This window comes from Podospora bellae-mahoneyi, chromosome 5 (assembly GCF_035222275.1).
Source record: "Podospora bellae-mahoneyi strain CBS 112042 chromosome 5, whole genome shotgun sequence".
NCBI classification, from domain to species: domain Eukaryota; kingdom Fungi; phylum Ascomycota; class Sordariomycetes; order Sordariales; family Podosporaceae; genus Podospora; species Podospora bellae-mahoneyi.
The window spans coordinates 1,500,624-1,521,626 of NC_085884.1; the positions used below are offsets into that span (position 1 = coordinate 1,500,624).

Here is a 21,003-nt window from a genome sequence, read left to right on the forward strand (position 1 = left end):
TTCGTGGCGTAGGACCCCATAGTCGAAAGAAGACTAATCATACCTACCCAGGGTTTTGATAACACGCCTTATTCAACATAGTCATCCTCCATGGCCAGCAGTAGGTATGTATGGCTCACCACTTCCCTCCCAACACCAACACCATCACCAAACCACATGCCAGGTCCTAGTCACACACAAACACACACACACACACAACTTGACCATACCCCTCACATCTCTCATCCGCTGCTCCACCCGTTTCATTCCCCCCTCAATGCTATAACGTCTGTGCCATCGATATCGGACAGGTGGGTAGGTTTGTAACAGTTCCTCATTATACCCCTTCCCGACTCCCGAGGTGCCGACATGACAGAGTCGTCTGTGCAAGAACTACTATTACTTTGTAACGAGGCGTTGCGGGTAGATAACCTAGTAGCGATGAACACCTATCATCACTAGCATACATTGCTATTTGACAGTTCTCCTCGAGCTGGGGCGACGATGAAGACCATAGGTACCCAGGCAGATCCCCACGGGCCATCCATTCATACAGCCCGCGCTCATCCAGGTAGCCATCCACTTGTGTCCGATAAACGCCATACCAAACCCTTCGTATACACCCTCCCCCTAAAATATTGAAACCACCCAAAAGCACTCCTAAGAAACTGGTCAACTGACTCCCTTTTCAGCACTCAAATTTACTCGCTCAAAAGATAATTACCTTCCCACATACCCGTTCGATAACATTAATGCCATCCCATGTCCCAGGCCGTCTGGTGTAAATCCGAAACCTTGTCCCGCCCGCTTCTGATCTGTGGCCTTTTCGTCTGTCGTCAACATCATACTAAAGTGGACCCAATGTTCGGATACCTCAAGATCCGAAACAAAACAAGGCGACATCACAACCAACCCTCCCATTCTTCATCACCCCTCCTCACAATCGGCACCGCCGCCGCACAAAGGACCGCAGCACGGGACGCAACCCATAACACAACAAAGTGCGCCCCGAGCAACACCCAACTCCTCCTCCATCCTACCATCCAGCCCGAGTTCCTTACACCACCACCAACCGGGTGCACAACCCTCGGACTACCATCAGGACCAACCCTAATAACAACAGGACTACCACCCCCATCATCAGCTCCCCCTCCCTCCCCCCCAACAACCCCACCCCCATCTCCCTCCCTATCCCCCATCCCCCGGCTAAGCCCAACCAAATCCACCGTCGCCATCCCCACCAACAACCCCATCACCACCACAGAAGAACTGTAAGGCCAACAAACCCAACTCAGACTCACCATCTTCCCTACAAACACCCCCACCCTCAGCAAAACCTCATTCTCCCCCCCCCATCTCCTCACCCTCCACTGCGCCAGCACAGCCCCATTCCTCACCCTCTCCAGCGCAGTAGTAGGCGGCGGCATCAACAAAGGCGTGGTAATGCTCGCCGCCGCCGCCTCCCCCTCCGGCGAATCATCCTCACTCCTCCTGCCCCCCAAAGTCAACTCCCCTCCCGACCCTCTATGCCTCGGAGCCCTCATCATCCTCTTCTGCAAAAGTGAAACCGCCGAAGTCTGCGAAACAGCAGCAAAATCATCCTCCTCCGTAAGAGAATTCACCCTCGCCTGCTTCGTCCCCTCCGGCCTCATCAGACCCGGCTCCTCCAAATTCTGAATCCTATGCCCCCCCATCCCGTCCGAGTTGTTCCTCCCCCCACGCATCCCGTTCACCCCATCCAACGGCATCTCCCCCTTCATCGCACCAAGCACCTCGTTAGCAGTAGGCCGCTCGAGCGGATTAACCGCCAGAAGCTTCTGAAGTAACTGATACAGCTTGTGCGGCAGATCCGGCCGCTCCCTCCGCTCATCGTGAAACCCCTTCCAGTCCGTAATCTCGGCGCGGAGCTGGTCGATATCCTCCAACTCCTCATTCACCGCGTTGGCAAAGTGGTAGGGTAACCTGCCAAAGCACATGAAATACAGAATCATCCCCAACGAAAAGATGTCTGACTTGGTGGTAAAGTTTCCGTACCTCCCCGTGACATCCTTTTTGAGAACCTCCGGCGCGCAGTACGAGATCGTACCCGTCGAACCGGTCGACTTACGAACCGCATGTTCCGGTTGGACTTCCCCAAAGTCGCTAATCAGGCAAACCAAATGAGCCCCCTCGCGATGCAGTAGACAGTTACTAGGTTTCAGGTCGCGGTGGATGTAGTTTGCAGCATGCAGATAGGCCAAGCCGGACGTAATATCCTTGAAGAGCGAGTAAATCTCCTCAGGGGGCAAGCGACGCTGCATCTTGGGACGTTCTGTCTGGCCTTTGGAGCGACGGCGCATCTGGGCCTTGAGCTGCTCCTTCGTGGCCTCCCTCGGCATGTCGCCAATGACGTAGTGCAGCAGATCGCCGCCATTGCAGTATTGCTGCAGGATGAATGCGCACGCAACTACAGGCGCAAACTGGCTGGTCTGATAGTCCTCAAGCCAGACGTGCCGGTAGGAGACAAGGTTGGGATGGGAGAGCTTCGCAAGCAGCTCAACCTCTACCAACACCTTTTCAAGCCAGGCGTGGTCATCTCCCACTGGCACCCTTTTGCAGGCAAACTCTCCCAGAAAGCAGCCGTCAATCTCGTGCCGCACAAGCAAGACAACACCCTTGCCGCCTCGGCCAAGCTCTCGCTCCTCGATAAAGAAAGTATTAAAGTAATTCGGGCTGAACGCCTCTCGTCGAATGCGGCCGCCGCCCTGGTGAGGCGCCGGTGAGCTCCTCACAGACTCGGCGTCTTGCCGTCCAAGCTCGCTCCCGTCTTCATCAGATACCGAGGCCGGAAACGGTTCGACCAACCGCCGGATAGGACTCGACGGTGGCGGGAGAGGCTGCGTGTGGTTCCGTCGATACTGGCCGGCGCGCAGCATGCGGAAGTAATCGGGATTGACGTAGGTTTCATGGCTCGTTGCGGGCTCAAAGCGCCTCTCTGGGGATGATGTTCGCAGGCTTTGGTGGCAGGTGGGACATTTTGTCAGTTCGAGGCCGCGGATCTCGAGACGCTGGGAGGTGGGGTCGCGGACGACGATGGAGTTGTGGTGACGGCTGCGCAGGAATGTTTATCAGTCTTTGTGTGTTTTTTTCCAGAGTCGCGAGGCATGGAGCTTGACGGAGAAAAGTGTTCAAGAGAGCAATGAGACACATTGCAGTAGGTGATGCTGTCGTGGGGGTGACGGGAGTCCCAGTGGCATGCATGGACTGCCCCCAGATGGTGTTGGTGGGGGAGTGACGTACAGAACAATCTCGCGACCTTCGCGCTCGTGGTAGGGAACAAGGGACATGGCTGATGTGGACGGGGTGGAAATGGTATGGATATCCTCAGGATATGATCCCAGAGTAAAGATGTCCCATGCTGGTCTCGATATGACGATGCGCTTGCTCTCTTCTCTTTGTTTTGAGAAGGATGCGAGATGGAGTTTCGATGTTTTCGTTGTTGCGGTGACAGGGGCGCTGGTGAATGATTGCCGGGGTTGAGCTCAACGGCGGAGGGCTTGGTCCGGGGTTTTTAGCGCATCGAACCACTGCAGCCAGGTCTTGGCAGCAACGGCTCCCCATTGAAGCTTCCTACACATCATCTCCGGGAACTATCTCCTGTTAGATTCCCGAGATGCATCGTGTTACAGCCACATACATGCCCCATCTCTCTCAACCTCACTCTACATTGGATGCCGCTCACCTGCAAACCATCCGCCGCCAGCACCACAAACATATCACGATCCAACACGTCGATGTGTGATACCATCTCGCATTGATTAGTCAACCAGCATATCTCGGGATAACTGCCCCCCCACGCTGACCCTCAGCAACTAGCACCCTATACTATTGCTCTTGTCGTGCTGTTCCCAGGAGGCCTAAACCCCACCCCCTTCGTCTCACTCCCCGGACCAAAATCTGGTTCACCACCCAAAGACCCAAGCACATCACCAATATAATTGCAAGGCTTAATCCCCTTGTCAAAAACCGCCCCCCAATCCTTCAGAATCCCATTCACAATCTCAATCCCCGCAAGATAGAGATTCTGAATCGCAACCTCGAAGCCATTCTGCTTGAGAACAAGCAAATGCTCATAGGCAGTGACGTTAGGAGGAGGACGATCAAAGTTAGACCCTGTAACAAACACAACCTCATCAGCCGAGCTTCTCTCACCAAAACAAAACAAAACAAAACAAAAAAACCTCACCAGTCCTCATAACAACAACCCTCGAAAAGTCCACAACCCCATAAACCGCCATCCTCACCAACGAACCCAGCACCGCATTATCCTCCTGCGCCGTCATGCAGTACCTCCCCGTCCCATTCGTCCAAACCCCCGTCGTCCTCTCAAACGCCTCGCTCAGCAACGTCCCCGAGTAATAAACATCGCTCGTGACAGTATCACACTTGACCACCTCTGGCCCGCTCGACGCCTTGGCAAAAATCTTCCCCTCCGGCTTATACCTCGCCCGGTACTTCTTCGAGTCCTCGTTATCGCTCAAATTCGCCCTGACGGCATAGTTAAACGCCGCGTCCCGCAGCGCGTTGCTCACCTCAAACACTTCTGTCCCGTACAGAATCTTGGGATACTCCTCCGGCTGCGTGGTGCCATAAGCAACATACCCCGTCGTGAAGTTGTCTGGCATCTCCCGGGCGTCGAATTCGTATTGGAGGGCTACTTGGACAGTGTACCGCGCCAGGGCTACGCCGCCGATGGTGGAGTACTTTGGGTTTGCGCCTGCTATGCCGGCTAGGAGGAAGTATGTCTTTGTGAGGTTGAACTTGGGGGAGAGGAGGAGGGCCATGGCCGACGAGGCGGCGTTGATTTCGCCTTCGCAGGTGGTCACCTGGCAGACTTGGAGGTCTTCTCTGCAGTGAACGTGGGGGTATCGTGGGGAGAGGCCGGGGATGGTGATGTTGACGGCCAGGAGGTTGCCGTGGCTGCTGGGGGGCATGTTGTCGTACCAGACTTGGGCTTCGGGGGCGAACTGGACTGCGGGTTAGCTTTGGTGAAGTTGGGTTGTGGGGTAGGTACTTGCCATGCTGACGATCATGATCTTGGGGGTGATTTTCCCATCAGGTCTCGGCTCAGGAGGGCTGTTTGCGATGCTGCCATTCCTCGGAGGAGTAGCAGCGGCCAAGCCAAGCTGGCCACCGCGCAAGGCCAGAAATGAGGCGAACGCGCACGGCATGAAGCGCATATCGACCGTTGACAGGGTTGGCTCAGGGGGAGGCCCCGGTCTTTTCTTTGTATCACCCTCGAGAAGCTTTCGCTTCGTTGTGGAGGTGAGAGGGATGGAGGGAGGTGGTCGACAGATTGACCTGAACGAGGGTAGGTGCAGCGAGTTAAATGAAATGACTTGTTCTGCAGTCATCCCTCCGAGACAAGCAAGAAAGCCCGGGAAGAAGAATTCTTTTTGTCTTTTTCATGGTGAGGCGTTCTTGTGTCAAACTCGATGTCGGGCCTGTGCCTGCCCGCCCGTGGCAGCTGATCAAGACTAGTGAATATCTCCGCGTGAGTGACTCCGTCCCAGATATCATCAGCTGGGGGGAGTAGAGTTTGTGGGACCGAGTAGGGAATTGAGATGATTTCGCCATTTGTTGAGGAGAAGGTGAAGAAATGCTAGTTGCTCTTGCTCCTTTGTAGGTAGAAGAGCATGTACAAACCAGCTGGTAGGGTGAAGTCCAAGAGTGAATATTGTCCGCCACCGGCATCGCTTTTCCCCACCTCCTGGGAACTTCTCACATATCGATTTCTCGTGCGATTCGATTCCGCTGCCGCTGTGACATCCGGATAGAATTCCCTTGGCTTATATCGAATGCATTGCATTCTTCTTGTGAATGTGTAACCAACGATCTCGAGAGGTAAACGAGACATGCAGTGGTTCCTGCCACGATCGTTCCGTGTACTACGGCCTGTCAAGCCGTCTCTCTGCCAGAGTTTCCATTGGGTGCCGAACGAGTTTGTCTCAGGTTCTCAGACGTCAACTAAGCTTGGTTGAAGTTGCCTCAGACAAAACTATTGTTTTTTTTTGGTTTTTTTTTATCTCGGCTATCATTACCGATGTCAGCTGGAAAGGAATCTCTAGCTTGTAACCCACAAAGTCACCGAGGTCAAGCCAGCAACGCAAGTTTGAGCGTCCAGTGCCGTGCGTTGCTCTAGACAGTATCTTGTTTTGTCAGACCACAGACCAACTGTGTTCGCATCAACCCCGGGAGGACATGAATACAGCAACCATGATACGTGCGCTTCGCAGTTTCTATTTTTGCTTTTCGTCATCAAAAACCTGCGCAAGCTCATATACCCGTACACGTGGCGGTGGAGCTCAACGAAACCTCAGAGGAGCGCTTCCGGCCTTGTTGAACCCATTCCCAGGGACGCGGCGCGAGGGAACGGTTCGGGACGAGTGGTTCGCGTGTGAGCTAGAGGTTAGCCAGCCCTGGTTCGGCCAGTGAAGTGGCTGGTGTATTTACCCGGCTTAAGTGATTTTGCTACAATAAAGAGGGGTTCCTGGCCAAAACACAGGCCAGAACTGTCTTGGCCCTTCGGATTGATGTTGAAGAAGCTATTTTTCTGCTGTTCGAGACAACAAAACAGCTGGTCATGGTGGCGGTGTAGCTACCGAGTGTTAGCTCCGGCCTCGAGAGCGCCGCTGACTTGCAGCTCCGATAGTGAAAATGCATCATCGTCGTTGCGTCGATGGTGATCTGGGTGTCATGGGCGAAATTGTGGATAAATTGATGGCCGGTGGAAGGAAAGTTATGAAGGAGCTGCTTTCCAGTTCCCCGGGTGGAAAGGGGATGGCAGTGAGGTGTATTTATTGACGTGGTTTGCCCGTTTGATGATGTGATCTGTACTCTTGTCTTTTAATAACAACGACTTCTCTCCGTCGCCAGAAAAAAAATGAAGTTCTCTCTCGCTCTCATCACAGTTGGTCTGTTCGGTGGTGCGCTTGCACAGCAAGGGGTCCAGTGCCCAGGAAGCTGGTATCTTCAGCCAGATGACTGCATGTGTATGAACAGCAGGGAGGGATATCTGCTCAAGACACAGACGTTGGATTGCTGCAAGAAGCTGGGGTACAAGACTTATAACAACGTGAGTACCTGACATATACAGCCAGACGGGCATGTGATGGAGGCTGACACGCTGACGCTCGGCATATAGATCTGCGCCGTGGACAGAAACAAGCGCCAGACGTTCAAGGACTGTTGCAAGGATCTCAACCAGGAGAGCGTCATTGGCCATTGCCGTTGAGGTTGAGAAGGTTAAGACTTAAGAGGGCGATCGGTGGAATTTGGGGAAGGCCATCATCCATGCCGCCATGTTGACTTGGCTTGAAGCCTCGAGGTTGAATGGCGTTTGAGGCTGATGGGGGTGAGAAGTGGCCGCGGGTGAAACGTTCAAGGAGGTCTCCGATTGGAATTGTGTGTAATTGGATGAAATCATGAAGTTATGAGAAACGTGAAAAAGAAAGACTGAGAAATAAGATAAATCAAAGAGTTGCGCATATCTGAAGAAGTAAGAATTGGAGATATCTTTGATGTTGGTTTCCCGAGAGTGGCCCGTGCACATAGATGTGGGCCCGACGCGCTAGAATGCACGAATGTTTCTTCTCCAAGAGCTTCTCCAATGAAGAATTGCAGGGCAGCCATGCTTCCAACCTGATTGATCGCCTACAAAGCACCAGTTGCCCACCCCCCGGCTCCGTTTCTCTGTTTCTGTTATTGTTGGTTCCCCTGGCTTGTGTTCTCAGTCATGTCAATCATGGTGACCTGACCTTTCCCACAGTCGTCGCCTTCGGCCGTATCCCACCACTCGAATATCCAGCCTTGCGTCATGGCTCCTCCAAAGCTCAACGGGCAGCTCCCGTACCAAAGCTGCAGACGATTGTTTCAGCAACAAGCTCTGTCGAGACGAACCTTTACGACATCTTCCCCATCCTTCTCGGACGTGCCCAAGCAGACGTCGAGATTCGCGAAAAAGACAGAAACCCAGGTCCCTCCCGTCAACCAAACCCAGCCGAAGCCGAATGTTGTGGTAAACCCACCAGCCGCACCGACGACCGTGCCGAAACCGTCTGCTGTGCGCCGCCCTGGCGTTGGGACACCTACAATGAAGCCAAAGCAGCCGGTGGACATCAACAGCAAGGAGTACAAGCGTGTGGCGAGAAAGGTCACGAGCCTCATGGTTGCGCTGCCCTTCTTGATTGTCACATCGTACTACCTCTGGGACCGACGTAGGTCTCAGCCCATCAGATATGTCGTGATACTGTTGTTGACTCTTCTTCCCAAGTCTCTCTTGGCAGGCCAGTCCCTCCTCCGTCCGATGATGCCTCCTCCGCTCCGTCCTCTGAACCCAAGAAAGCGTAGCGTTGTGATCGACCAGCCGAATGAATGCGTTCAAACACTCTCCAGCAGGTTATTCCCTGCGTGTCAGCAACAAAAACGTGGCATCCAGTGGGCTTCCGTTTGTTGCAGGATGCTCCTTCTTTGGTCGTCGTTGTCAAATATCAGCTCAAAGATGGCTCTCAATGCAAACCCAGGATTGCCGAACAGAATCCTAGAAAACACTTTTGGATTCTCATCATTTTTACTGCCTCCCGACTTCTTCTTGGTCCGGCCCCCACTCTCAAGGTCGGCCACCTCCGTCATCAGTCCATGAAATGTTGTCCAGAACAACCTCTCTCTCTCTCTCTCTCTCTCTCTCTCTCTCTCTCTCTCTCTCTCTCTCTCTCTCTCTCTCTCTCTCTCTCTCTCTCTTTTTTTTTTTTTTTTTTTTTCTCTCTCTCTCTGTCTCTCTGTCTCTGCTTCTCTCTCTGCTTCTCTCTCTGCTTCTCTCTCTGCTTCTCTCTCTGCTTCTCTCTCTGACCCATCGGTGACACTACTGAATGCCGAGGTCGACTCCAGACTTTTTATCACGCATCCCTGTCCGACCTGCGGAATCCCTGCTCAACAAGCCCCCTCACCCGCGCCAATTTAGCTGGCTTTTCTCCTCAGATGCGGGGAAGTCAACGCTACCGTGAGCCCAGAACCCCACACCACCAACAAGACGGACCCTCTGGCAAAAAGGCAGGGCTGGTTGCTGAATGGTCACCATCCACTGGCTAGTCTTCAGTGACAAGAGCCTGGAAACAACAGATGGAGCCAGGCTGGTGACCAGACCAAACTGACATGCCAAGACGCGTGCTTCTTTAGACTAGCACGACGCCCATGTCCTGGGGAAAACATTGGCAGCCCGTATTGCAACTGCATGACAGCAGTGGCGGCGCGTGGCCTTGAGCCGAGATTTTCCCACCTCGGCTTTGACGGATGTGACGGCTTGCTAAGACGTTATGAATCTGGCCTGCAGCCGAGGATTCGCCAAAACCCCTGCGGCCTGGCCGTTTTACCCAGGGGACCTCGGGTTGTTCCTCGGGTCTTCGAGAAGGCGGAATAGCACTCGTCAAAAGCCGTCGGTATATCGAGCACTTCTTCAGCCGGTGCTACATCATTATCAGCGTTCTTCCCGTGCTCTCACCACCGCTGGATATCAGCCTCTGGAAAACAAGGCCATCTGGCATATTTGTCAGACGCCCACATCGGTGAGGTCGTGATACAGCACTTCTATCCACATTCTGGAGCTGGTGGAGTTCCTGGGGAAGTGGAAGCGGTGGATGCTGCTTGGAGCTGGTGTGTCCTGCGGGGTGAACTAATCCTCCGGTCCACACCATTGGCCTCCTCTGGCAAGTTTTACCATTGACGAATCGGTTGGGGGGATGCCTGTCGCACGCGGCTTGGGCCGATCAAGTTGACTGGAGGGAAAGGCAAAAACATCGTGCATTTTGTGCTGTCGAGACGAAGTGCCGTGTTCAGAGCTATCCCCGAAACCCGAACTTCGCATAAGAGGACACGCCTGCTCGTCCATCCATGGCGGCATCCTAGCACTTTTCAAGGGAGGAATTCCCCCTCCTGGCATTTCTGTCCGTGGTGTGTGGGTTATCCCCAGGTTTCTCACTTTCCCTGGCTCCGCCGTCGTCAACCCCAGACCCCAGACCCCCAGATTTCAACCCCAGACTATTCCACTAGAGGCTCCTCCCTGGAAGTGCCTGGCTTGGTTGGCAGAGCTGCCCAAGGGCTAGGGTGTTATCTATTGGGATCGCTGGTGGATCGCCGTGGCCAACATTTCTATTTCTATTGGCATCCAGCAATCTCAGTCTCCAGACGCACGAACCCAACTGTCCCAGCGAGGTGGATACGCTACATGCTCAACGACATCCAGCGGATGCGGGGTGGTAGACTAGTCTGTATACGGGAAGCTCAGCTGCACCTTGTCTCGTCACGGCTCTTGTTTTCGGACGTGGCGATGGGGCTCTGAAGGAAAGAAAATGGAACCGGCTCCCCTGGTCCTGATGCTTTTGACAGCTCCTTGACCCGTCACTCCCGTCGTCTTTTTATACCCCAAATCTCCAACTTTCTGTTTTCATCTTGGCTTTTCGTCATCAAGCATCCATTGTTGTTTCTTCTCCATCTTCACATCATGTCAACAGGGGCTGTGTCAACAGGGAGGCGCAAATCACCTCTCGAAGGAGTGTCTGACAGGTCTAGTCAAGACCGCACCACCAGCCCCAGTCCCTCCACTCGCTCATCGAGCAAGCCACAGATCAGACACAGAGCCTCCATTGCGTGTGCCTCGTGCCGTGAGAGACGAATTCGTTGTGTCGTGGCCGAGGGAGAGTCAGAGTGCACCCAGTGCAGGAAGACGGGCCACACATGTATCATCAAGAACGATGATGAGCGAAGGAGGTGAGTTGTGCCATTCTGCCTCAGTTTCAAGGCCAGACCAGGCTGACAGATGAATAGGCCAATATCCAAAGCCTACATGTCATCACTATCCAATCGAATTGCTCTCTTGGAGGAGATGTTGAAGGAACAAGGAGTCACACCCCCTCCCGCTGTCCACCCTCCAAAGACAAGACAAGATGCCATCTCGAGGCAACAACAACAACAACAACAAGAGCAAGAAGAAGCTCGGATGCGGGAAAGGTCGACCAGTTCTGAGCCCAAGCATGGGAGTTCGGTCGAGATCCAGGTTCCCACACCACCAGGCTCAGGCGAGGAGGACACCCTCATGAGCGAGTCAGAACAGAGCAAGACCATTGACTTGACGGACATGACCTCATCATCATCATCATCATCACTGATCGATCCGCTATTATTGCAAGAGCTCGGGACGACGCCAGATGCCGATGTCCGGAGGTTGCTGTCAGCAAGGGGCAGCCACTCGTTCGATCCATCGGCTGGGAGGGTTCGATTCTTTGGCCCCACCGCCAACAGCCATGTCCATGGAAAATCGGCATGCCTGTTTGACAATGAGGGCCGTCCAGACCGGGCACGAAGGGCTGCCACCTTGATCGAGACGCTGGGCTCGTCCACCATTGACTACCTTACCAAGTGCTTCTGGGAGCATTATTTTTACTCTGGCTCCATGGTCGTCGACAGGGCGGCATTTGAAACGGGCAGACTGACACAGGACCCCAAGTTCTACTCCCCGTTCCTTCACCTCACCCTGTTGGCCATTGGCTACCGGTTCGCTGACCGCACCCGGGATGATATCAAGAAGCTCTCTGTCGGAAGCCGCGAGAGCACACTCCACCGGGAAGCGAAAGGCCTGTTGGAGGTTGAGATTGATCAAGGTGGCGGTGTCCCGAGCGTCCAGGGAATGCTGTTGCTGGCTGACTTGGAGTTTGGTGTCGGCCGTGACAGCGCTGGATGGATGTATCTGGGTATGTTGCCTTGCAGTCATGTGTTAGCCGTTGCCGAAGCTGACAGTTTGGTGATTTTGTAGGCATTGCAAACCGTCTTGCCTTCGATATAGGTCTCCACGTCAACTACAGCGGGGTAGACATCTCTGAGACGGAAAGGCGGCTGCGGCGTCAGGTTATGGCGGGCTCCATCGCGTTCGACCGTCAGTGGGCCTTGATCCTTGGTCGTCCAACCTCGATCAAGGCTCAAGACATCAGCATCGACCTCCTATCCAAGGGTGCCTTCAACTCGACACATGGCCAGATGACCGCCGAGGCCAAAACATATGCGGCTGGCCAAGCTGCCCTCCAGCAGAAGCGCTTTGAGCTTATGGAGCTGGCTGGCAAGGTATCCGACCTGCAGAACACGACACATGGCATCTCAGATTTGACTGCCAAAGCCGCCGAGGACAGAACCTATCTCTACTTTCTGGCCTTGGAACGCCAGTTTCAGACGTGGTATCGACAGCTTCCAGACTGCCTGGCCTGGAAGCCCATCAACATCAAGTCGGCCCCCATCGGCTTCTTTCTGCTTCATCAGCAATTCCACACATGCATGATCCTGCTTCACAGGCCCTGGGCCAAGTATGGGCCATTGGTTCCGGACAGCACTGCTGCTGCTTCCCGGTATGCGGCGCCCGAGTCTTCGCTGCAGCTCCAGGCCTCTCTCGGCACCTTACCTCGTCAGGACAACCGGGCGTCTCTATCTCGCAGCATGTGCACTCAGCATGCGGTCCGGGTTGCGAGGATATTTTGGCAGCAGCGCCAGCGCTTTGATGGCACCAAGATTGGTCTTGAGGCCATCCAACAAGCCGGCACTGCTGCCCTCGCTCTGATGGCTGCCTTGGCCCACAAGAGTGCCGAGCTGGACCATCAGAGCAATCTCAAATACCTACAGGTTGTTTCTGCGGCTATCTACGACATGAGCCATGCCTATCAGCCAGCTTCAAGGATGTACAGCCTCCTCAAGACCATGTTGGCTGATATTCGGACTGAGATGGTCAGCTCTGGCTCTTTGGAAGCCAGTGCCTTGCTCAACCGGTTCAACCAAGGGAACCCCACCACGAACATGATCTTTGGCAGCAACTCGTGGAATCTCAGCAACGAGAGCTCTCGCTTCACCCCCGCGAGACGAACCCTCAGCATGTGCGCCGGGCCCGAAGAGGGTCGTGAGGCCAAACGCCGGCGGTTTTCCACCCAGACAGCACCCGACGTGGTGTTCTCTACCATGGCTGTGTTCGGGAGCAGCCCTCTTGGCGGTCCGGCATCCCCTCAGCTGGCTCATCCACAAGAGAACTCTGGTCAGGAGGAACTAGGAGAGCCTCTGCGGGAGATTCCAGATATCACCCCAGAGTCAGACTTTGATCTTGACTCGTTCCACGCCTCATTTGTTGAATTCATCAACAACGGCAGCAAGGGGTGGGCTACGGCAACCCCCACAATCACAACGGAGACGACACTTGAGGCGACCCCGCTCCCCACTCCCGCCTGCGAGGAGGCTCCCTCGACCAGCAATACTGATGCCGTCATTGTGCAGGACGAACCGGCAGCTCAGCAGCCGGCGGATGATGCCATGGCTGACATGACGATTGAAGAGTGGCTTGCCGAACCGGGAGTGAGCTCCGGGCTCGCCGCCATGGAGGCCGAAGTCCGGCAGCACTGCGACTCGCGATTCTCACCCGTCGCAGACGCACCCGTGCCCACTGCCGAAGGGGGCGAGGTGCCGCCGCCGCCGTTGCCCGAGATGCAACAAAATGACCTCACCATGCCAGTCACGCTGGAACTTGGCACTGCGGACAATGGAGGGATTCACACCATGGACTGGCTCGCCACCGCCCCGCCACCCCCCCGGCCCTCGAGGAGGATCTCCAGGACGAGCATCTCGAACACGATTCGCCCTCCGCTCGCGCCTCCCGAGACGGATTTGTTTGTCAACGCCTTGGCTATTCCCGCGAGGCAGACGTCCCTTCCACCGCCGCCACTGCCGTCATCTGCACCGCTTCCCATGACGCCAGTGACGCTGGATGAGTTGGTGCAGAGCGTGGAGGAGGCGGTGGACTCTGCGCGGGCGAGGGCGAGGGACAGGGAGAGGGAGAAGTCGGTTGCTGCTGCTGGTAAGGGGCAGGTGTCGAGCCCCGAGGCCGGGAGGAATTTGTCGTTGGATTATTTCCAGTTGTGAATGTGATAAGACATGATGTAATGACGAAGTAATGTAGATAGAATACCTGGGTGGCTGCTCAAAGCAGTAAAATAATGAACAGATGATGTACTATCAATTTGTGCGTCTTTTGTGTGTGTAACTACTGCACTTGACCCCCAGTCCCCACAGGTCGGCACCGGTAGGTAGGTCTCGAACCTACTCTGGCTTCAAAGATGCAGCCTTACATGTGCTCTGGAGCTGACTGCTTGAGCTTTTACTTGCTCTCCATTTCACACAGTGTTGCCCGAGCTTTGTAAGATAGTGGTAGGTTTACAAGTTTTGGTGCCGCCCGTCAGTACTGGGTAAAGGCCCGTAGCACGCCGGTGTACAACACGCCAGTTACTCTATTGCTGACCGTATACCGATCCTCCGATGGTACTCCAACACTTTGCCCAGCTTTTTATACATTATCTGCGAAACAATCCCCCACGAAGCATGTCGTATCCAGAGATCTAAGTCACTGCCTACCTAACGTAACAGACGGGCGCCGCATTTGGCCTCAGACTGAGGACGGCGTCCATAAATAGATGCTAGACCTACCGAAACAACCGCGAGGAAAACAGGACCTAATCACCGAAGGAACTGAAGAAGGCTGATCTTCCCAGCACCATCATTTCTTCCCAGCATCAGCATCACATTCCCTCTTATGGTTGGTTCATCGGTGACTTCTGGCAAGTCACCGTTCTAGTAACATTCCTTTGCGTTTTCTGATGGAGCTTCTGGCAAGCTCTCGACATTGACACCCTCCTTTGAAGTCTTGATCTACGAGTCACACATCTTTGCCTGCCTCTATCGATACAACTCATCACCTAGCTATCACTCGACCATAGGGGGACGGCCTAGATGGGGGTTATTGACCAGCAACAGACACCACCTGGTGGCCAGCGCAGCCAGCGCAGCCAGCACCACCCCCACCCCAGCAACAACAAAATGACCCCGCCCCAGCTGATGACGAGGTAGCGGGCCCGAGCAACACCCAGCGAGGTCCGGGAGGGAAGAAGAGTAAGAAGCCGGGGAATGAGGATTTGAAGGATTATAAGCCTGGTCCCGGGGAGGGGGAGTCGGATGGGTCTTCCGATGAAGGGGAGGCGGGCGCGGGGGTTGCTGCTTAGGTTCCAGGTTGAGGGGGGTAACGGGTTCGCTGCTGCTATGGTAATTCGGGGTGACGAGCGGCGGATTAGTGTTTTGACGCACGGGTTTCAGTTGTGAGGGGTTATATCCTAGACTTACAAGCTGAATCAAGTTCCATTCCTTTGGTAGTATACTTACCTGGAGTTAATCGACCTTTGAGGAGACGAAATGGTGGGTACCTGGTACCTCCTTTAGTTCCTTGTCATATACAGTCACCATAAACCTTGAATACTAGGTTGGTAATGGCTGGTTATCATACGACGAAGCGGAAGTTCTTGCCGGCAAGGACGTTTACCTGACATACCAAAGCTTTGTTGACGTTAAGCCTGGAGGCTACCTTCCGAGTGAGGTACTAAAGCGGGAGCCTACGGAACTAGGCTGTGGCATTACGCCGGGTGCGGCCTTGCCAAATAATCTAATATCTTCCTCGAGTATAGTATTGGGTGGCTACTATTTATATAAAGTTACGGATTATACATTTTACGGCCTATATATTAATTAAAAGAAAAAAAAAATGTGAATATTATTACTATTGCTATAGTAAGTAATGTAATTAAAAAATCGCTTACATGTTTTGTTTTGAACAAGTGTACTTATATTTATAAATACCCGAATTCGAATCCTATGTTATTAGTATTATAATACTCCAATTGTACCATCTACTAAACTGTTCTCTTATAAGTAGCCTAATAGAACGGCCTTTTAATATTTTCCTAAAGCCTACCGGCTAATTATAGGTTAGTATTGTGGGCTAGGGATAGGTACCTAATACTATATTAAAAGAAGATATTATATTATTTGGTTAGGCCGTACCCGGGCCCTAATACTATAACCGAGTTCCGTAAGCTCCCGCTATGGTAGGAAGATTTCAGCTTTTGACTTGAGTCTCAACCTATGCGCCAGAAGCAATGTCATGCTATGCCAAGCAATAAGATGGCATGTAGGTATATGGCTGGGTCGCAGTTCCAGAGTCTCAAAACGTGGCCGGTCAACCGGCCACGTTGGAACTAGTGATGTTCCTACGATGGGCAGAAATTTTAACGCGTTCACCCCTACGTATTGGTGCTTCAGGTGATATTTCTACCAAGTTGTGTTGAGTTCCTAGTATTACCTGGATATCGGGAAGTTCGGATGAATTTACAGTCCTGACCTCTCTCATCCACCATCCCAGTGTCTTGTCTGGTGCTGTTTGTAGTAATTCGTTTTGTAAGCCAAGATCACCAAAGGGCGCTTAGTGGCGCGGGTTGCTGGTATCTAACTTATCTCTGCAGCCCCCGCCCTGTGCAAGACATGCTTGGAGAGTTTTGTTTCTGACGCCATGTCATCGAACTTACCTTCTTCATCTGATACTGAATTCTTGCCCGCGGTGATGCTTCCCCTACTATATTCAGACGCTAGCAGAAGTCTCATGTTTTTTTCATACCTTTCCGTACCTACATTAACGTTCGTTCGCACGACAGCGGGCCCTTTCAATTTTTCATCAGGGGCACCCACTTCGGCCTGGAACTGGCTTTGGCATGCTGACCACCTAGACCTTAGTCCGTCATCGTGAAATTATTCGAAGCTTTGAACCAAAAACATCGACTTCTGTCATGTCTCTGCGCTTTCTTCTTCAACGTTCACACGAAAGCATACCAACACAGACTCAAAGCGATCAGTTCTACACTATGAACTTCAGCTTCGAACGTGAAGAGTGAATAAGTTGCTTGAGCTTTACAGCGAGTAGACAAATTCTCGCCAACTTTTCTTATTTTCATACTTGTTTTCCTTACTTACCCTGGGAGGTAATGTATCCAACTATTCTTACTCACCCTCTACACATTTAAATACCACATCAACTCTCCTTTGAAGTCTATGCCCTTTGCCTCACGCAATATCACAGCATCTAACTGCTCCTACGATCTTCACTGTCGCAGACGGCATATAGCAACGGAATTCTCGACATCCCTGTTGGTATGACATGAAGTCAGTTTGGTGCGAATGTAACCGTTGGTTTGCAAGACTTTTTATGGTTTGTAACAATTCCACCGGGCTCTGGGAAATTATGTTGCACAATTACTGAGTGTTCCTCGCCAGGCTTATGTGAGATGGCTAGCAGTTGGACGCCTTCTTGTCTCCTCCTGCTGACCACAACTCTTGTTCTCCGCCGCAACAGTCTTACACGCCGAAGGCGGAATGCCCCCGCGCCCCGACAACGACTCCAAAAAGAACTGCCAAGATGCCACAGCATTTTGGCTCACAGCGTCTACTGCTGAACGTGTTTCGACCTCCTGAGGACCTTCCGGTGTCTCTCCGATCCAACCTACGATGGTCCGGGACGGGATTGGATTGGGATGCTCCGAGTCTACATAAGAGGCGGTTTGGACTGCAGTAATGTTCTCCTATCTCCATCATCAGCACATCATTCCTTCACAGCAATATCTGGCGACTTCTGGAAGGTCTCCAATCCTCACTGTCCTTTTCTTTCGGCTTCGGGCAAGACCGCACTTTCAACATTCCTTTACGCCTCGTGCTTAATACGGCTTTTCTTTCGAAACCAAGACTTCTGGCAAGCTCTTGTCCAACAAACCACGATCTCAAATTCTCAATATGAAGTACACCATCGCCGTCATCGCCATCATCGGCCTCACCAACGCTATCGCGATGCCCAAAGAGGCAAGCAACGGTGTGAACGGCTTGGCAGCTCGCTCCGCACGTCAACCTGGATTCATCACCGTCGTCAAGAAACGCAGCGATGACCCCGGCCCGAGCAGACTGCCACCCTCCAATGGAAAAGGCCGGGAAGTTGACGACCCGGTCCTTGACCAGCTACGCGAACAGGAAGAGGCTTATGCTAGTGAGGATTCGTCTAGTGGGAAGAGCAGGGGGGATACAGTCACGCCGCCTACGTCTGAGGGGGAGGGCACGAGGTCCCCTTCTCCGGAGGGGATGCAGCCTTGGCGGCCTGAGGAGAATGGTGAGGGTCCGGGGTCGCCTACTATTCCTGCTTTTGCGAATAGTGAGAATAGGGGGGCGGAGGAAGATCTGTACGGGTGGGAGGCGCATGCTGATCGGGTGAGGGAGGAGAGGGAGAGGGAGAATCCGTTTGGGGAGTTTCCGAGGTATGATGTTAATGAGAGGTAAATGGGAGGTATGGATCTTTGGAAATCCCCTGTATGTAAAGTTAGGCGAGGGAATGATGTACAGCGTTGGGGTCTCTGTAGGTGGTTGAGTGCTCCAGGTTTTACTATCTTGTACTTCATTTGTCTTAATAATGATGTCTGATCAACAGGTGAGTTTAGGATGCGGGTAAGGTCTTATGCTGACTGAAAACAGTGATAATAAACCCTTTCTTTTTTTTTATGTAGTCAGAGTTTTTTGTGAGCCCTTTCTTTGCTTTCGTATTCGCACAGATGTCTGAAGATGAGCAATACCAGGCCATTTTCTTTGTTATCAGGTACATGATTTCCTAGGTATGCTATGGTACCTACTGTGGCGAATAGGTTCCATGTCAAACTTCATCACTTGCTCGAAGAAGGAGAAGCCTCCAGTCTATCTGTTACGAGTCCAACCCCCCTTCCTCGCCTTCGAGCCGTCCTTGCCCCTGACTAGCTGCGCCTACCCCTGAGCCCCTGAACCGTCCCACTAGGGCATCGAGGCCCGAAAATATGCACGTTACCTTTGAACAACAGACTCCGATCGGGAAATAAAATCAAATACCGGACAGAATGTCAAATATGCGGGGAAGTTGAGCCTCAATCAATCATTTACACGCGGCTCTGATCATCAATATCGATGCTGTGCTACAAGACGCCCTCCTGGCCTCTTTGTGATTCGTGCGCCTCTCCCAAAACATCCAAAGTATTTCCAACACATCTCGAGCCGATCAGTCGAAAGACCACAGAACAGTGCCAAGCATTCCCTCCATGGTGTTTGATGCTGATGGAAAAAAAGGTTGATGTCGTGAAGGGCGGGCGGTTAAATCCTCCTCTTCCGGCTGATCAAAGCCCAATTCCCAGGGATTTGGATATTTAAACAGACAGCTGGGCTCCGCCGACGGTGATTGGTGCGCATCTGACTTGTCCGGCCAACCTACCAGCTACCACCAGCTCAAACCTCCTCCTCCATACTCAACTCCACGGGCAGCGAAGGTGAGCGAGGCGTCAAGCGCGCCTGTCAAAGACATTCTGTGAAGGAGATGAGGAGAACAACCACGCAAGGCAAATATCAAGAGATTAAACTCGTGTGTTTCTTCTTGACAGCGGCTCCAACCTGAGCACGGCAGATGGAGGAGATGGAAAAATCAGTGTTGAGGGACAAGTATAAAAGCTCATCATGAGGACGGGAAAGGTGAAGAAGACGTCTCAACCCATTCACCATCAACCCCCAATCCGACCGTCTTCTTTACCAAAGCCCAAGATGCATCGTCGATCCAACCTCCTGACAGTCCTGTCGCTCCTGGTGCTGGGCTTGCTCGGCGCCGTGATGGCCGAACGGTCCGCAGGCTGCGGCAAGGCCAACACCATCCGAAGCCAGCAGTACACCATCACCATCAACGGCAAGCAACGCCAGTACATCATGAAGATCCCCGACCGCTACGACAACAACTTTGCCCACAAGCTCATCTTCACCTGGCACCAGCTCGGCGGCAGCGCCCAAAAGATCGTCAACGGCGAGAACATCAACCAGGGCGGCGCCCTCCCTTACTACGGCCTCAACGCTCTCGCCAACAACACCGCCATCTTTGTCGTCCCCAACGGTCTCAACGCCGGCTGGGCCAACCAGGGCGGCGAGGACGTCACCTTCTTCGATGAGCTCGTCAAGAGAGTCGAAGCCGATCTCTGCGTGGAGACCACCCAGCGGTTTTCCACTGGGTTCAGCTACGGCGGCGCCATGTCCTATGCTGTCGCCTGTGCCAGACCTACCATGATCCGTGCTATCGCCGTCATCTCCGGTAGCCAGTTGAGCGGCTGCAACGGAGGAAACTCCCCTGTTGCTTTCTACGGTCAGCACGGCACTTCGGATTCGGTCCTCAACGTTTCCGGCGGCAGGCAGCTGAGGGATAGGTTTGTGAAGAACAACGGGTGCACGCCCGTCAACCCTGAGCCGCAGCCCAACGGACAGAACTCGGTCAAGACGGTGTATCAGGGCTGCAGGGAGGGGTATCCTGTTACGTGGGTTATTCACCGTGGTGATCACAACCCCAGCCAGACCGATGCTGGGTCTTCGACGCCGTTTGCGCCGAGGAACACTTGGGAGTTCTTCTCTCAGTTCTCTTGAGTGACCGGGAGGGGAGGAAGTGGAGGATCGCTGGAAGGTGGACAAGGCAAGAACCTGGTTGGTAGGATCAAAGGCTCAATGTACATAGGGTAGCAAAAACTAGTATCATACATATATCGACGGCGATCATTCCTATTCTGCGTTCACATACACCAGTGATGTATTATCCCGGCTAAACCATGGGCAGGAGCTAGAGTCAGCATCAATCCAACTAGGTAACCATGCCGGGCCGATGATCAACACCCAAGAATATCCCATCCTCATTCGCACCCCACGGGAAGTGACCAAAACCTCAAGAAAGCTTGGGCGGCAAACGGCCTAGAATTGCACACCAGTTTCGGCACCCGGCTCGTGGCACTATGTCAACAACCAATCCAAGGGGCAGAATACAACAAGCTGGATATGCCGAGACCTGATGATAGACCGAAGTAGTATAGACCATTCAGCCCCTATATTGAGATGCGGCAGCCGATGGGGGCCCGTCCATACAGAAAGCTTGATTCCCCAGCTCGACACCGGTTAAGAAGCCGGGCAATGTATGGAATTGACCCGATTCGAGGAGCAAGGACGACGCTGTCTTTGTGGATTTGATACCACTCGTTGGTAAATATCGCGGTGATGGCAGCGGGCTTATAT

The 21,003-nt window shown here is 53.3% G+C and overlaps 7 protein-coding genes across 7 annotated transcripts; 5 read left to right on the forward strand and 2 right to left on the reverse strand.

Moving 5' to 3' along the window:
- Positions 1-881: 881 nt before the first annotated feature.
- IKS1 (putative serine/threonine-protein kinase iks1) lies at positions 882-3,520 on the reverse strand (the record flags this gene model as incomplete). The annotated part of the gene is made up of 2 exons (XM_062879625.1): positions 3,259-3,520; positions 882-3,069 (listed from the first exon to the last, which is right to left on the reverse strand). Exons 1-2 carry the CDS (start codon positions 3,303-3,305, stop codon positions 882-884), a joined length of 2,235 nt encoding a protein of 744 aa, XP_062730775.1. The 5' UTR covers positions 3,306-3,520.
- A 318-nt stretch (positions 3,521-3,838) lies between these two features.
- QC761_504040 (uncharacterized protein) lies at positions 3,839-5,372 on the reverse strand (the record flags this gene model as incomplete). Its single annotated transcript, XM_062879626.1, has 3 exons — positions 3,839-4,131; positions 4,205-4,985; positions 5,037-5,372. 3 exons carry the CDS (start codon positions 5,370-5,372, stop codon positions 3,839-3,841), a joined length of 1,410 nt encoding a protein of 469 aa, XP_062730776.1.
- A 1,487-nt stretch (positions 5,373-6,859) lies between these two features.
- Positions 6,860-7,564, forward strand: QC761_504050 (uncharacterized protein). The gene is made up of 2 exons (XM_062879627.1): positions 6,860-7,093; positions 7,163-7,564. Exons 1-2 carry the CDS (start codon positions 6,902-6,904, stop codon positions 7,250-7,252), a joined length of 282 nt encoding a protein of 93 aa, XP_062730777.1. The 5' UTR covers positions 6,860-6,901; the 3' UTR covers positions 7,253-7,564.
- Positions 7,565-7,647: 83 nt separating this feature from the next.
- QC761_504060 (uncharacterized protein) lies at positions 7,648-8,367 on the forward strand (the record flags this gene model as incomplete). Its single annotated transcript, XM_062879628.1, has 2 exons — positions 7,648-8,234; positions 8,291-8,367. The coding sequence occupies exons 1-2, from the start codon at positions 7,835-7,837 to the stop codon at positions 8,365-8,367; spliced, it is 477 nt and encodes a 158-aa protein (XP_062730778.1). The 5' UTR covers positions 7,648-7,834.
- Positions 8,368-10,513: 2,146 nt separating this feature from the next.
- Positions 10,514-14,053, forward strand: QC761_504070 (uncharacterized protein; the record flags this gene model as incomplete). Its single annotated transcript, XM_062879629.1, has 3 exons — positions 10,514-10,779; positions 10,837-11,759; positions 11,822-14,053. 3 exons carry the CDS (start codon positions 10,514-10,516, stop codon positions 13,954-13,956), a joined length of 3,324 nt encoding a protein of 1,107 aa, XP_062730779.1. The 3' UTR covers positions 13,957-14,053.
- Positions 14,054-17,697: 3,644 nt separating this feature from the next.
- On the forward strand, positions 17,698-18,231 carry QC761_504075 (uncharacterized protein; the record flags this gene model as incomplete). The annotated part of the gene is made up of 1 exon (XM_062879630.1): positions 17,698-18,231. One exon carries the CDS (start codon positions 17,698-17,700, stop codon positions 18,229-18,231), a length of 534 nt encoding a protein of 177 aa, XP_062730780.1.
- A 1,191-nt stretch (positions 18,232-19,422) lies between these two features.
- QC761_504080 (uncharacterized protein) lies at positions 19,423-20,367 on the forward strand (the record flags this gene model as incomplete). Its single annotated transcript, XM_062879631.1, has 1 exon — positions 19,423-20,367. One exon carries the CDS (start codon positions 19,423-19,425, stop codon positions 20,365-20,367), a length of 945 nt encoding a protein of 314 aa, XP_062730781.1.
- Positions 20,368-21,003: the final 636 nt, after the last annotated feature.